We start from the raw sequence: 17,853 nt of genomic DNA, 5'->3' as shown, positions 1-17,853 counted from the left end.
AGCCAGCACAGCCATTTTGCTGTTTCTGATGAAGCGCAGCTTGGTTATGGAGAAATTGTGTTCAGTGGGTCAATGTAGCCCACAAACCATGACCAGGCACATCAATGCTTTGTCCTCATCTACAGCATACACAACTAAGCTCATTGCACTAAGCCGCCAATTCCTGCCCACCCCCACCCCCCACTGGCTCCTCCAAAACTGTCTCACGCTGGCCCGTGCACTCATACTGTCTAAATAAGACTATTTGAATATCCTACTGTTAGCTACCTCAAACTCCAATTTGGCTAAACTACAACGCCTGCAAAATAAAGCCCTAAGAGCAGCCCTAGGTATAAAAAGATCGGATCACATTTCTAGAACGAGGAGGGATGTACATTGGCTGCCCATCAAAGCCAGAGTCATCTTCAAATGCTCTGTGTCACGCATAAATGCATCATCAAGAAGGCCCCCACCTACCTCAAGAACTCCATCACCCAAAACAAAGCCATCAGAACATTGAGACCCAACTTCAGCACCCAATTACTTGTTGCACGCTTCAAAAGCTCCAGAGCAGGTGGGAGGAGCTTCCCGGTTGCAGCACCCAAAATTTAAAACGTACTTCCTTCTCTGATAAGAAATGAACCATCCCATAATCAATTCAAAAAATCTTTCAAAACATGGCTTTTCAACAAATTGTAATATTTAACTACTATCCTTTCCCCCTGACTCACCCGTACCCACACCAAACTGTACCCCCTGTTTATACTCTGAAATGTGCATCTGAAAATGTATCTGTTATTCACTGTAATGTCTCTTTGTAACCTTACACTACCTGTAACTGTACCTGTACCTTACCTACTGCAACCAGACAATTATTTTGTATTTTATTTTATTTTATATAGCACTTTAATCCAAAGCGCTTTATGAGATAAATAATCTTAATAATCTTAATCTTAATAAAGATGACAATTATGCTAAACTACCCGTAAACTACGCAGTGATACCTCTGGGTCTCGGCGTATAACAAATGCAATAAATAAATAAATACTGCTTTCTGGCTTCAGCTAATTCCTTCATTTTGTCCCGGCTTCATCTGTCCTTGTGCAATCTCAGCCTTCCATCATTTCTGGCAGACCAAGTGCCCATTACTACCGCCATTGAGATCTCCCTACCGCCCACCTTGGATTCCTGTGTCCTGTGTTTCTACTAATACCACTGCAAGGTTTTTTTCCCTGAATCTGGTTTTTCCTCGCTCCTTGAGACTTGCCAACTCAGAGTAGTCCCTCTGGCCTTCCTGTGCTCCTTCCAGGTGTCAGGGTGACTACTTGGGGGGGACAGGCCTTACCTCTTCCATCCCAAATTACCGCTGACATTTGGACGTAGGACGGCAGAATTTACTTTGGACATTCTGACACAGACCGTTTGCTTAGCTACTTTTGTTGAGGCAGGGAAATCCCTCATAGAGTCAGGGTTAATTTGGATTTCCACCAACCCCCCCAGCTTTTTTTTCTTAATAAAGGTCTTTGCTAATCAACATGCCACCCTTGTGTCCGACTCTTTACTCCTACACCCTCACATCACAGAACTAGATTTGGTCGATTTATAGAGGGTTAAACCACTGATCAACACTCTAATAATTCTGTGGTACACCGTTCTTACTCTCGGCTGGATTATTTCTTTGTAGGGAGGGAACATTTCAACTCGTTTGCAGATCCTGAATATTTGGGGAGGGTGTCGTCAGATCATTCTCCTCTGGTGACGAACCTCTGCAAACCAAAAATTAGACCACCAGTTCTGTTGTGGAGGTTAAAAACAGATGACCTGATGAATATTACCTTTAGCAGACATTGCAGGATGAAATGTCCCCCTTTGATCTCAATGATGGTTCAGTGGAGAACGTGGGAACACAATGGGAAGCGTTCAAAGTGTTCATGAGAGGGATTTGAATAACAAAAATGACCAGGGTATCGAAAACACTACAGGATTCCCTAAGGAAAATCAAGGGGGAGATCACGAGGCTGGAGGGGGAACTAGCAGCAGGGGCATTAGTGGGAGAGGAGTTAGCACAAGCCCGGAAGAAACATCAGGAAACTCTGGAGTCCCTATCAGAATTCGAGTGGCAGCAGTATAATATACAGGTTCACAGTGAGCGGATTAAGACAGGATGCCTCTCACCATGGTTTATAAGGAATTGCCTAAATCAACAATTACCCAAATCACTGCCGTAACACGGGACACGATAATGACACAACAGGATATCAACAGGCCATTTTGAGCATACTATGAACAGTTATACAACATTGGAGACACATATTCATAAGAGGAAGTATCAGATTTATCAAAGCTAGGTTACCTAAGGTGTCCGGGGGAACTTAGAAGCACCTATTGAGGAGGCAGAGGTTTTACATGCCGTCAATTCTATGCAAACAAATAAGACACCAGAGGGGCGATGGTTTCCCGTCTAATCCTACCTCAAGTAATCAGAAATACTGGTACCCCAACTAAAAAGAGTATACGATCACGCCTCGGAGGTAGGCATCCTACTGGAATCGATGCAGGAAGCCCTGATTATAGTGCTCCTAAAGAAAGATAAAGACTCACACTGCCCCATCTCGCTCTTAAACGTAGATAAAAGAATTCTGAGGAAGGTCTTTGCAGCAAGACTTTCAAAGGTAGCCTCGGACCTGATACACCATGATCAATGCGGATTTGTGAGGAGTTGTAACACTATAATGAACCTGCAGCGCCTACATCGCATAATGGATTGGGTTAAACGGTCCACAGTAGACCTGGCATTGGCCACATTAGTTGCGGTCACAGTGTTTAATTCATTTTTAGTGGAAGTGGCTGTTCAAAGTATTGGAGTCGTTTGGAATAGGTCACAGGATGATGAGGTGGCTAAAACTCCTATATAATGGGCCGATGGCCTGGGTAAGAACAGGGTCCCGGGTTTCTGAGTGGTGGTTCGTGGGCAGAGGTACTCGACAGGGTTGTCTGGTTTCACCGATCTTATTTGCCCTGGCCATAGTACCCATAGCATGCTACTTTAGGAAATACATATGTGTGAGTTGGAGAACTGTGGAGGGCATAACACACAGTATATCGCTGCATGCCAATGATATACTTCTTTGTTAGTAGCCCGTTCACTAATCTGCCAATCGTTTGGGGGTCCTGCATAATTTCGGAAAGTTGTCGGGATATTTAATCAATGGAGAAAAATCAGTGCTTTTGCCATTGGGGTGTGGGGTCTGCGAACTAGGGAAAGGTGGCTTATTTATATTATTTTATTTATTTATTGTGCATTTGTAAGGTGCTTACACATCAACTAAATTGTGTTTCTTCCAGACTGGGTATAAAATGGGAGGCGGAATCATTTAAATATCTGGGGATTCAAGTGTTTCACGAGATGGAGGAAACCTTTGTCTACAACACAGGCAGGGCGCTATCGAGCATAGGGGACGCAGTGCAATTGTGGAAGGGCTTATCGCTATCTTTGATGGGGAGATTGGCCTTGTGTAAAATGGTAACTCTCCCAAGGCTATTCTTTGCTGATATCCCTCAAGAAATTAAAAATGGTTTTTATGATGTTGGATGGGAGCTTTTGACAGTTACTGTGTAATGCGTGTGAAGGAGGGTGGCGATGAAAACATTTCAGCATACACATCTGGAAGGGGGCTTGAATTTACCTGATTTTTAACTCTACTTCATTGCGGCGCAACTACAAGCGAAGGGAGCGCCGGTGGATGTGGACATAGGGGAGGGGCTGAGTTGCTGTAGGCTCCTGTGGGGGGTTGGTGGGTTGGGGGCGTAAGGGAACCATACACATCTTCCAGGTTCAGAGACCAATATGGAAAAAGTGGTTAGAAATTGAGGGGTTGTATTGCGCAGAGCTACCATTGGGATGTGATGCTAACGACAATGTGACAGATGGGATTGGCGACCCTACAGGGAAGGGGGTGCAGCTCGCTGGGCGAATACTTAGAAAACGGGACACTAATGACATTCAAGCAGTGGAGTGGGGCATACGGCATCTCAAAAGGGACTTTACTTCTTATGGGAGGATGATTGGACATCTTGCTAACTTGTGGGAGTGCATACCTGAGGAGCCAGAAGAAAGCCTGCTGATGACCGTAATTGTATTGTTGGGGATGGAAGGAGTAGGGTTTCACAATTATGTGAAGCTTTATATGGTGAGCCCCCAAACTTGGACCTCCCTGTCAAAAATAAATGGGTGTGGGGGGTATGGACTTCTCAATATCAGAGAAAAAGTGGCCCTGGGTTGGGAACAGGTTAAGAAGGTTGTTTTACTTTCTACACAGGGTATATATGACCCAGTGAAGTTATATACCATTAACCTCTCAATATTGCATGAATGCCTTTGCTTTAGTGGGGGACGCGTGGGCTACTGGAACATATTATGAGAATGCCCCAGAATCATCACATATTGGGAGGAAGTACTAGCTGCGAGGGGTCAGAAATGCGAGACGGACAAGTAAATCGGTTTCTCACAGTTAGCAATTTTTTAAAATAAAAAGGGTTAGAAAAATGCCTTGTTTTCCCTAACATAACGAGGAAATGGCTGTTTCAAATCAACAAAATAACAATTATATGTAAACATAACTTTGTAAACATGTAGTTCGAATCAAGAAAATTATTTACAAGATTCAAGTTCAGCTTTCAATACAAAACAAAAGTATTTCTTACTCCATAAGTCTTCCACTTGGCAATTGGATGGTCTTATTACTGAACAGAAACTATCAGTCTTCACAATGATTATTAAAGTTCCACAAGCTCTTGCTTGACCAGCCCAAAACGACGTTGTCTTCACACTTTCAGTCAGTATAACTTCTCTTTGTTTAAGAATAAGTACTTTCACATTTCCTCTTCATAAACAATAAAGTTGAATAATCAGTTTCACATTTCTTCTTCATAAACAACCAAGGTTCGTTAGGATGGTTTTACCACAGTTCATCATAATACAGTATCAGATTTGACACCTTCTTTCCAACACAACCTTCCACCACACTGCAGTACTTCAATTGTCTACTTCCTGGTCCACTAACTTGCCAGGACTAACCTCTAATAGTCCCTTTTCTTGGATACTCGCCTGCCAGGATAAAACTCCTACCACTGCTACAGGTACTCTGTCGTGAGGTTCACTTTAAGCTTTAGAGAAGTCTTTGACTTTGAACAACCACATTGGGATGCACAACTTCTTCCATAAGGATATAATACACATTGATGCTGTTTGTTCCACTGATTTGTTCGCCACATGCAACGCAGGTTATTTTCCTCTCCGCCTTGATGCTTCCTATAAGGAGGGCTTCTCCCTGCCACCTTTGGATTCCTTATACAACATCAATTAGCTGTTGGTAATGTTCCTTTTTCAAATGTCCCTCTTTAGGAAAGCTGTATTCCTTCTTATTTATAATGGCCTCTTATTGGTTTAGGCAATGCTGGGTTTCATTTCCCTTCATGTAGATAATATTTGTTTGGTCGGATATTGTCCCCTCTTTACTTTGACAATGAGGGTTACAATGTTTCTCCACTCAGTTTCTCTCAATATAACCGTTATGCCAACAATGCTTTACCTCATTAGTTTGGTATTCAAAACTGTTGTATGCCCTATTTACTTTAGCAATGGGTTTACAATGTTTTTCCACTCAGTCTCTATCAATATAAGCATTTTGCTTAAATTCATTAGTCCAGTATTCAAAACCGTTGCTTTTTATCAGTCTATTACAGAGCTCCCCGGGGTTACCTAGCGAAGGCCAGCTCACTGGTTTTCCGCTGCCCCTCCGTTCCACCCGCTGATGATTTAATTTCTTCTCTCGTCGGGACCTGGGCATTCGTCAGCTTCGCTCATACTCCCATTGCTTGCGCCCTCTGCAAAAGAAGCCTGCTTTGCTTATCGTAAACACAGGATTAGGAGAGCCTCCATCTCCTACGGGGCAGCTGGTTCCGCTACCACTTCCCACTGCGCAATCTCTTCAACTCGGATTCACAACTCTAACGACTCTCTCAGCACCGCGACTCGCTGGAAACACAGCAGCTGCTCTGGCGTCTTCCTCTTCTTGCTTCTGCTGCTCCCACTTCTGCAATCTACTTCTCTTGGCGTGCACCTGAATGAGCATTACATATTCAAGTCGCGCTCCGGTGTGGGCCATTCGAACCGCTAGACTGCATACTATAGTTCTACACCTCTGAGCCCCTCTTCCTCGTCCCCGTACCTAGATCATTATGGTACTTGAAGTCCCTAGTGTTCTGATTTATTTCAACCTTATTTATTTCACTCTGTTTGAATGTTTTATAGAATGTATTTTTAGGGAAGGTTTTCAAAGGGATTAACGATTGGATTTTGATTTGATAATTCCAACCTAAGGTTGAATTGGAACTATCAGAAGTAATGGTATTAATTCTCTGATCCTTTTATATATCTATATACATATACCATTTTCAGGTTAACCATAAGGGTCTTCACCACTGACAAATTGGTTAATTCTGGGAAGGGAAGCTTTACTATGACAACAAGCCATTAGGTATTCCGGTTTTATGGAAACCTCACCCTCTGAAGAATAAGAGGGAATACTGCGACATTTCTTAAAGAGTCATCCTATTCCCTTGGAGGCCTTCTCCCTGGTGATTCACCTGGCTTATACCACCCCCAGGGTTAGGATCAGGTAGCAGGTGCCTTCGCCTGGCCACCTGGGAGGAGACTTTCGGCAGGGATTCTGTGAGGACTTTGCAGGATTCATCACCTAGCCCACACGAATACGCTGCTGAAAAGCAGCTACAACCGGAGCTCTTCTATTTTCTTATGGGGACTGATTCCAGGGGGAAGAAACACAAAACCCAGAGGAGAATAGCACAATTTATACTAGTATTGGCCAAGAGGCATATAACCATATCTTGGAAAACCAGACAAGGGCCACAAATCTCAATGCCTGAAGGATGTTCACCGGTGTGGGCTGGCAGAAGGGGAGCTCCTGCAGAGGAATAAGGACCTAGAGGAGGAGGGGGGGATAACTTTGGATTTGGGGTTAGTTGTTAAACAAACTTGCTTCCTCCCCGGACCTGAAACCTCAGTGATAAAGACATGGATTGCCTAGGTTCCGAATGGAAAAGCAGTAAGGGAGACACGGGTAGGTTGAACAGAAAAGATTCTGTTGTACAGGAAATGGGAGGCTGGGGTCCATTCGCTGGATTTAAAGGTAGAGGGAAGAGGCTTGTATAAGCCAACTATCAATCCCCAAAAATCCTCCTTAGAGTCAATGGCCTCCTATCTGACCCTATCCCCTTAACCTGTGGAACCAGACAGGGGTGCCCCCTCTGCTCCCTGCTATTCGCCCTGGCCATGGAACCCCTCGCCAACGAATCCGTCTAAGCTCTCAGATCAAAGGCCTCGAAGTGGGCCCCTCCCAACACAAGATTGCACTCTACGCTGATGATGTGTTGCTATCTATAACAGATATTGCTGCCTCATTGAAGCCAGCCCTCCCTGAGTTTCATAGGTTTGGGAGGGTAGCAGGCTTTACCATTAACTTCGGAAAATCAGTGGCACTGGGGGATTGGGTTGGGGCCAGGGGAGCGGGAATCCCTTAAATCCCAATGCCCGATCCGATTGAGTGAAAAGGCCAAGCCCTATCTGGGGGTCCAGATCCCAGCTCGTCCCGGAGACGTCTATCTGGCGAGCTTCCCCTCACTTTTCAAAGAACTGGAGAGGGACCTGGATCGATGGCTCCTGCAGGAGATCTCGCTCCTTGGCCGTATTACTGCCTGCAAAATGATTCTCCTTCCACGGTTCCTCTACGCTTGTGCGTCCCTCCCCACTACCATCCCAAAGCCCCCGCTCCAACGCCTGCAAAGGAAAATATTCAGATTCATTTGGAGGGGTAAGAAATCGCAAATCCCCCAGAAGTCCATGATGAGTAGCCCCAAACTCTGTGGCCTGGGTGTCCCCGACCTCCGGAAGTCTCGGGTAGCGGCGCAGCTAGCCCTCACATATGCTTGGGCTATCGCCACGGGACGCCCAAAATGGGTAGAGGGAGAGCAATCCCGCCTGCTCCTCCCTCTATGCTTTCTCCCACCCCTGCACCGGTCCTGGCCAGGAACCCTGTCCTCCACTAAACATACCCTGAAAGCGTGGGATTGGGCTCTGAAATATAAAAGCATCCCGAGGGGCCTGGGCCTTTCCTCCCCAGTCTTTCACAACCCGCCCTTCTCACCAGGATCCTGCCCCTCAAACTTTAGGAACTGGATTGCGGGTGACCTTGAATCCCTGGGTCAACATTTTAAGGAGAGCCAGCTGTGCTCCTTTGAGCCATGTAAGACGGCTTTCCATCTGGCAGAACCTGATAGGTTCACCCATTCGCAGCTTCGGCACTGGAGCTCCCATCCGCTGACCCGCTTGTCAGCACAACATGCCCCTAGCCCGCTTGAACTCCCCATCAAAGTCCTGCCATGTCGAGGGAAAATCTCCACCCTCTACAAGGTATTGCAAGCGGACTTCCTCGCTGCTAAGGCCTCCTATATGTCGCAATGGGAAGCAGACTTGGGGCACTCTATAGAGGACCAGACCTGGTAGACATCTAGTCATGGACACACTCCTTTTTGTTTTGTGTCACCAACCGGGAGTGCGCGCACAAGCTACTCCTGCAATGGTATTACCCCCCGCTCTGCCTGCACCACTTCCACCATGCCTTCGACCCCCTATGCTGGTGCCGGTGCGGCCTTCCGGGGTCCTACCTTCACATGTGGTGGACATGCCCAGTGGTAAGAGTTTTGGTCCCAATGCATTGCCGCAATCAAAGACCTCACTCATGCGGTGATCCCACTAGAGCCGAAAACCTATCCTCCTTGGAGTCCCGATTCCGAGCACCTACACGAGAACCGACGGGAGAGCTGCCCTTTTAACACAACTTTTGCTAGCCGCAAAGATCACAGTGGCGCCCACTTTGAAATCCGTTCAGGGCCCCCTGACAACCCTATGCTGGCTAAAACTCTGGGACATTCTGATAGCAGAGAAAATCACTGCAGCCAACGCCGGCCTTCTTCATCGCGTCTCAAACACCTGGGTGCCGGTTTTGGACTAGAATTTTCCGGCATTAATTTATAAGCCGCGCCTGCTTGCAAGGGCCATTAAGCCGGTTTGCGAGGGGCTGGTGCCACCTATGCCCCACCAGATCCTGACGACAGTTGAGGGGGGGGGGAGGGAGAAGCACTGTGCATGCCCATTTATTGAACTGGAGGTCATTTGTTGTTTGATGTCTGCTAATTTAACTGTCATCTGTGTGCTGGATTAAAAATAAACAGGTAAAAAAAAAAAAAAAAAGGAGGCACGCATCAGGGAATTTGGAGCATTGTAACGGGTAGAGACAAATTATAGCCTATGTATTGGGTTATCTGGAAAATGTTAAAGATTTGGCATTTTTGTAAACAGAAAACTCATAAAAAGATGTTACAAAAAAGACATTATGCCACTCTTTAGGATACATACTAAGGGGACTTAAATGGTTAAATACTATAAATGTTTATTAGAAAGTTCATCCTTCATGAACTCTGATTCCCAGACTGATTTTACAATGGCCAGAATGTTGGGTAGATCCATCAAAAAGCTGATGCTACTACAAGACACCTACATGCGTTCTTTCCGGACCGTTTCCAAGCATTAAGCAAAGTATATATTTGTTTTTGGGGGCTCTATATTGGGACTGTTAACTACATGGGTTCCTATTGGTACCATTCTTTTGTGTCAGTATCATGTAGTGGCTTGTTTTATTTACCTCCTCTTAAACCCCACTTAAACGGAAATCATGGTATATGCAGCAACACTGAGCTTCTACCCATCCTCTTTCTTGGCCCCCTTCCATGGGCCAACCGCATACCCCCTCCGTCACAGTAAAAAACCTTGGGTGCACTATGGACTCTGGCCTAACCCTCTCCCGACAGATCAACAAGGTCTCTAAATGCTGTCACTATCATCTCAAAATTCTCAGACGCATTTTTCCCTACCTCTCCTTCCCAAACAGACTTGCTGCTGTTATGTCCATTGTAATGTCGAGACGGGACTATGCCAACTCCCTATGCCTAGGAGTCCCGGCATACCACCTTAATAAACTCCAAAGGGTGCAAAACGCTGCTGCTAAACTCCTCCTCGCTCTGGGACCAAGAGACCACACCTCTCCAGCACTCAGAACCCTCCACTGGCTCCCAGTTGGACGAAGTGCCACTTTCAAGACCATCACCCATCGTGCAGTGCACAAGACCGTCCCACTATACCTGCAAGATAAGCTTAAACCTTACCTCCCACCCGCACCCTAAGGTCAAGCACTGCCCTCCTTTTAGTGATCCCAACCACCAACTCCGTCAGGATTGGAGGATCCTCTTTCTCAGCATTAGTCCTGACTCTGTGGAACTCTTCCGCCACACATCCGACACACACAAGACTATATGACATTCCGCAAACTGCTAAAAACATGGCTCTTTCCATAATCACCAACAACAACCTTAAAGATGCATCTGAACTCTTGACAACCCAACCAATGACAATATACACAATGAGACTCCCAACCTTTTCTTCAATTAATGCTCCCACTGATTGCACTATAGACGGCCTTATATGAACACTGAACAACGATCTCTAGATCCTACCTACACGATAGAATGAACAGATGAAATGGACGGATGGAATGGACAGAATAGATTGATGGAGTGGATGGAAGAATAGATGGTAGGGATGGATACTGAATTGATGAATAGAATGGAGGGGAAAAAATGGAATGAATACAATGGATGGACGCATGTGGAACGAATGGAAGAAATAGATGGGATGGATACATGTGGACTGAATGGAAGGTTTGTTATCTGCAATGGATGGATGGAATATATATATATATATATATATATATATATTGAATTAATGGATGGGATGGAGTGGTTGGAGTGAATGGAGTGGATGGTGCAGACGTAGTAGATTGAATGGAATTAATGGAATGCATGAAATGGATGGAATGGATGAATGGAATGGAGCAATGGATGGAATGGACGCAATGGATGGAATAGAATGGACTGGACGCAATGGAATGGACGCAATAAATGGAATGGAGGAAATGGATAGAATGGATGGAATGGATGGAATTGATGGAATGGACGTGATTGATGGAATGGAATGGAATGAATAGAATGGATGGAATCGATGGAATGGATAAAATGGATAGAATGGATGGAATGCAGTGGACGCAATGGGTAGAATGGATGGAAGGCATGGAATGGACACACTTGATAGAGTACATGAAATGGATGGAACAAATTCATGGAATGGATGAAATAAGATGGAATGGATGAAACGGATAGAATGGATGAAATGGGTGGAATGAATAGTAGGGATGAAATGGATAATATGGATGAGATAGAAAGTTGGGATGGATAACATGATCAGAGTGGATGGGCGCATGTGGAATGTAAGGATGGAATAGATGGCATGGATGCACGTGTAATGAATGGATGGAATAGATGGCATGGATAAACATTGAATGAACGGAATGTATGTATATTGTTTTGATAGATTGAATGTATGCATATTAAATTGATGGATGGAATGGCATCGGATGGACGAAACAAATAGATTGAATGACTGGACGAAGAAATAGAACAAATGGGTGGACGCTCTGACGTAAGGGATCTACGGAATGAATGGATGAAGAAATGTAAGAAATGGATGGAGGCATTGATTAGCTGGATCGTTTTAATAGACGGAATGGAATTACCCTACCCTCTAGTTCCAGTGTGTGCCCTTGAACAAATGTCTGTTTTCCCCCGCTTTCTTGCTCCCCACACGGTTATTGTATTTACCTATTCCCCCCTATCGCTGTAAGCCTGCCCCTGTCACTGTGTCTGTGCGTCGCAAAGCTCCCTCCTATCCTGTTCCCGCAATGTCGCTATGTATTGCAATGTATTACCCACCCCTCTCGTCATTTGTCCCCACCGTGCCCGTGTATCACTGTGCACTCTTCTTTCTTATCCCCATGTTGTATCTATATATCTGTAAGCCCCCTCTTGTCACCGTAAGCCCAGCTAACTGTCATTGTATGTCCGTGTGTCAATATGATGAACCATCATATCATATCATTACGCCTACTCTCTACTATACACCATCACTCAAAAAGAAAACAGCTGTACCCCTGAAAAATTCGGCCTAGCTGTTCACATACAAACACTACCCCATGAAACACCTCAACACCCTAATAAAACGCAGCTATCCGATGACATTCCGGCCTAGTTGCTCACATAAGCGTCCTTTAGGCCTAACACAGCCAATCCCAGTCTGGATGTCCACCCACCAGACTGCACACATTGCAAATAATATCTTCAACACCACACCTTACGCTAGGATGCAGCTACCACACAGCTATTACATCAGCTGCATACAAATTTGGTGCACCCACGCACCCTTAGACACCACCTCTATCTACTAACCTGAATTGCGGTTCCCTGAGGGCGTTCAATCTATCGGCGCTTTCAGATCATACCAATGATATATAGAGCGCTATATAAATGGCAAGTAACATAACATAATGGTGTTACCTTTTGGAAACTGCGCTAGACTACGAGACTGTATTTGCTTGTTCCTTATTCCCATAAAAATGTTGCCCAGGAGGTTAAAGCATTCTGTTGACGTCCAGGGTCTCGACCTTAGACTTTTTAAAAATATAGCTACTGTTTTTCACTAATAGAACTGTTGAAAAACCAAATAACTATGTTATGAAATTGTTTGAATACAGTACTTTGACTATTCTGATTGATTCAGAAACTGGAGCTAAGACCAGTAGCATTCCAAAAGATTGTTTCCATAAGAAAATACATTGCAAACTAAAACTGTGTGTCATTGCAGAGGTTTGAAAAGTTATGCCGATGTATCCTGAACAGTATGGACTTCGAAAATGAACCCAAGGTGAGTATGCAAGTGAGGGATGCTTACAAAAGTAATTCTCCATAGTACATGTGTAATCTGTGCATTCTTGATGGGGAACCTTCCGCTCAAAAAGGTGTGTGTTTTTTTAAAATCTTCATTCCTCAGGAAATGGTGTGTACATTAAATTCTTCTTCATAAGATCTTCATTATATATCACAAACTTAAACCTAACATATTTCTGCTCATGAGCAGGACCCACTACATACTTAATTAGAAATATTTTAATTTGACAGATGGCCTCTACTCAGACATTCATCACTAGTGTAACTTCTTTTGTGATAATTTCCCATTAAAAAGAGACCATGGAATAAGTCTGTAGAAGTTCTTTTCGATGACTATTTTCAGCTGGTGCAGAAACCCCATACTGTGACAGGTTGGCCAGTGGAGGGAAGTAGGGCCAACAACAACGCCTCCAACAGAAGGAAGTATGCAGCACCCATTGTCAAGAAAGCAGAAACAGAACACTTGGACTCCATGGAAGAAGAGAAGGAACTGACTGTGGAGTTGAGAACAACAGTGTTACTAAATGTTTGTTCTTGCAGCTTTTTTATCTACTTCAATAGGACCCAGAGCCGTTGGCTGTCTAGATGCCATTGCCTCCGGGGCCATTATATCCAGACAGCATATGAGAGGCAGACAGAGGCTGGAGCCCGCAGCAGTTAAGTGGGGGTCAGGCGGGGACCCCACGAAAGGGACCAGGAGAGGGCTGTTTACTAAAGGATGGACCTGCGGAATGCAGCATTTGGATCTGAAATCTGCAGTTTCAGCCTTTTGTAAATGGCATTTGGATTTACATCACTCCTCCCCCAAGTATATAGGCTGACTGCGTGATCCTGGACTGATTTTCGGGGTGAGCTCTTTTCCAACCTCATTGCCTGGATCACTTACTATGTAAAACAAAGAAGGTTCTGGGAGACACTCTACCAGCACGAACACAGCCCATTGACCTGTTCTTGGGTGGATGGCCCCCGGGAGAGTCTCCACCAAGTCTTTAGCTCACTGTCACTTTCACAGAGAAGAAATATCTCTGCATATCAGTCTTTGTCCTGCCCAGGGGAAGTCCAGCACCGAAATGCTAAGCAATTCTCCTCTGAACAAGAATACCTACAGCAACCCCATACACGTGTTTCAGCCTTGTTGGGCATCATCTGGCGGGATAAAGACTGATATGCAAATGGATATTTCCCATCAGTGAAAGGTACAGTGCGCGAAAATGTGGCTGCAGACTCTAGAGTGGGTAGATTTTTTTTCAAGGGCCTTGGGTTTAGTCACCCTAAGTGTCTTAGGGTCATACAGACGTGGACCCCTTGCTCACTGTGCTCAGAGAGGCACAGCTCCACCTCACTGATGATGCCCAACAAGGCTGAAACATATGTATGGGGTTGTTGTTGGTACTCTTGTTCAGAGGGGAATTGCCATAGCATTTTGGTGCTGGACTGCCCATGTGGGCGGAACAAAGACTGATATGAAAATAAATATTTCCCGTCTGTGAAAGGTACAGTGAGCTAAAATGTGGCTGCAGACTCTAGAGTGGGGACCATCCCATAGAACAGGCAATTTTTGCCATGGTCGATCTCATAGAGGGGCGCCCATGACTACATTTTTGGATCACTTACTAGTTTTGTGGGACTCTCCTCGGTCCTTATGGCTACCAGTTCAGGGGTACTTCTGTCCCCCAGTGACAACCTTTTTGAGTTTCAGCACTACCGTCCTTATGGAAGTACTGCAGGGAAACATTGTTTTCCCTTGATTTTATTTTCGGTGTCGTCATTACGCCTTCCAAATTTGTAACACAAGGTAGTGATTTTACCACAATGGTGTTTTAAGCCCTGCCTGTGTTCTGTTATTGTTGACCTTGTCCTCCCAGCCAGAGTCAGTAAGTGCCATATATAGTCATGCATTCTCATGGGATTCTTGTAAGAAGCCTGGAAAATGCCCTATGTTAGTGAACTTGCTGGAACAGGATTTGGGGGATCCAGACGTCCCCAATACACGTTACAGACACAGTAATGTTGCGGTTGCTGGGCAGTTGCTGAGGGATTTGGCTGTTCATAATTGAACAGCCAATAACTGTTTGAATGGTGCAATTCCTTCTGTTGGTGGGCTGGGATCACCCACATCCCAGGATTTCACGTATTGCACTAGACACTTTTAGCACCCATTTGCATTGAAATCTCATTTTAACAGCTGTATTTTTAACATTTTTAACATTGTTAATCTCGTGTTGATTGTATCGCATTCTTACTTGAAATAGGCTCTTACTGTGTATGTGTGTACACACTTATTTACTAAACGGGCGCGTTAACGCCTGGCCGCTTTGTGTCGGAAGTCGTCGTGTTTCCGATCTTCTAGCATGATGTCCCTGTGTATGGATATTCAAACCCTGCTTAGAGCTCATGAACGTATTCGCGAGGATATTGTGAGGAAAAATATTAGGGATGTCATTAATATACCCTATGCAGGTCCCACTGTGAATTGAAATACCAATGACCTACCTTCAAATGCCCCCTTTTCCCTTGAGCATAATGGTAATTCTGATCCTTCTATTTGCCTGCTGCCTGGAGAAGTTCCTGAGACTGTATGCAATATGAAATTAACCCCCTAATCCCCACGCTCCTATTGCTATTGAAATTAAAACCGCTGTAGAACACTCCTGAGCACTTGCTGCTGTTCCAGTTGAACTGAGGTTCTTTCTCAGCCCTTTAAGATGGGTTAGCAATACCTTAGAGATGGTCCGTGGATGCAGAGTTTACTCAAACATCAATAATAGAAACAACTCAGATAGTTGGCAAAAGATACTGTTTTAATATAATTTGTCTAAAACGGGGAGTACAACGGATATCAACAGACATCACTCATGATCTCTCTTGAGACTTCTCAAATCAGTTCATAAAAAATTACATTCTTATAGTAAAAAGATCATCATTGATGACGTTTAACCGGCGTATTACTAACGTCATCCTACATGGCAAACTACAGAAACCTGATGGTGAGTGTAATAGGTTCTAAAAGGATCATCTAGGTATACAATCCATACTCGTTTAGGGCAGTGGAAAAAAATGATTAGTTTCTTATCAGGTGGGGCAACTAAGCCCTTCCCTAAAAATATGTCACTATAAACATCACTAAATATCTGACGTCTAATTGGCTATACAACTATAGGACCCTTGATCATGCGGTCCTCTAACATTGGTTACTTTATAACCTCTGTCAGTACCCTCCCAACCTACATTAGCAGCACACAGGTTGAAAGTCCAGGTGCAAATGAGCTTGTCTTAACCATAGCTTCCCATCCATCATCACCTCAGTGGTCTGCTGTCAATTAGGTCTTTGAACTCACCCTTGAACATGTTCTTTGCTCTGGGGAATTCAGGGGAGTGAAGGCAAGCTCTGCTCTTGTGCGTAGGTGTGACCATCATGCTCGTCCAACTTCTCCTCCCCACATGACTAGAGACCATGAAATTGAGCGTTCAGTGTATTAAAACACTATTCTTTAATAGACCTTTGACGTCTTCTTGTTTTTGTGCATGCCTTCTGAACAGGAGCTTCGTTGTTTCACACAATTTGTATCCAATGTCAGCTCACCCCAGTCTCACCCTTTTTAATTCACTTGTTTTCTAACTGCGCCACACATGGAAACTGGGAAAAGCAGCCTTCCTTCTTTTGCTCAGCACTGCTATCCTACGTAATAGGAACATCGATCCTTTACTGACTCCAATATATATATGTATGTTCATGTTGGCGCATACAGCAATCTATTCACTATTTAGCTAGCCTCAAGAATACTTCATCTGCTTGCGTTCCTTTTGCATGTATATACGTGTAAAATAGCTTGTCTCTTCATTATGTCTGCAGCATAAAATCCTTCATCTTGATCCCAAGATGTAATTTATCTCGATACTTTCTTGATACCTGATAACTATCTTCATTCTCTACTCTCTGCATCACTTCCCTTATACGTCAATCTTGCTCTATATTACATCACCATTCATCTTCATCATTCAACTTTCCTGTTTCTTCTGGAATTACATTCATACGACCATCATACTGTCTCGTATGCAAGTATGGTTTCCTCAATGGGAACCTTGCCTCCCAGATTCTTCTAGGTATCAGTATTTTCACTGGTACCGCACTTGTTTCACACTCCGGCATCTAACGTACAGGTGCTGTGGGCGATATGGTTGAGGTGGGGGTACTTGGCTCCTTTTCTACACAGTGTACCAAACAATTGCTGTTTCTTTATTAAATACACACTCTGTAAGAAGCCACGCCATTGATATACATGATTATATTTTAGGTAATAATATAGATTATTATTAATATACAGGGCTGCTTTGTGCGCATTATAAATGTAAAAAATATAATAAATAGATTTTATATTTGACAGAAACCTGGCTGAAAGAGTCCAGTGGCCCAGATATTAATCTTATGACCGCTAGTGGATCAAATGTGTGGGCCAAAATCATGTTCAAGGTAACGGGGGTGGTGTTGCCTTTTGTAGCGAGAAATTAGTTGAGTGTGTTTACATCTCCAATTGTCTGGAAAGATTGTGAAATCGCACATCTAAAAATCACGACTTCTGACAATTCTTGTGCTGATTTTAATGTACTCTTATCGTCCTCCTGAAGACATGCGTAATTTCATTGAGGATTTCCTATCTGTTATGACACCCCGAATAAAATTAAGTGTTCTACCCTTATATTGGGCGATTTTAATAGGTGGTGGGGTAATCGTGCAGATCCTAATGCTACTGCCCTTGAAGAACTTTTTCTAAATAACTATTTTACTATTCATAACAATGCTCCCACACATGTGATGAGTAGTACCCTTGGTTGGGTCGTGTGCAAAAATGTACCCCTTAATTCATGGAATGGTAGCCCATGTGTATGGTCTGATCATTTTAT

The 17,853-nt window shown here is 44.2% G+C and overlaps 1 protein-coding gene across 3 annotated transcripts in view; it reads left to right on the top strand.

Moving 5' to 3' along the window:
- The window catches only part of UBE3B (ubiquitin protein ligase E3B), a 2,019,282-nt gene that overhangs the window by 327,924 nt on the left and 1,673,505 nt on the right, over nt 1–17,853 (top strand). For all 3 annotated transcript variants that reach the window (XM_069619417.1, XM_069619418.1, XM_069619419.1), the window contains exon 5: nt 12,869–12,928. In XM_069619417.1, the coding sequence (XP_069475518.1) occupies nt 12,869–12,928 (60 nt within the window). The remainder of the gene's footprint in view (nt 1–12,868; nt 12,929–17,853) is intronic.

The sequence above is a fragment of the Ambystoma mexicanum genome, chromosome 10 (genome assembly GCF_040938575.1).
Source record: "Ambystoma mexicanum isolate Mex_15411 chromosome 10, UKY_AmexF1_1, whole genome shotgun sequence".
NCBI classification, from domain to species: Eukaryota; Metazoa; Chordata; class Amphibia; order Caudata; family Ambystomatidae; genus Ambystoma; species Ambystoma mexicanum.
Note: the sequence above shows the minus strand (reverse complement) of the source record. Positions and strands in the feature narration are given on the sequence as shown.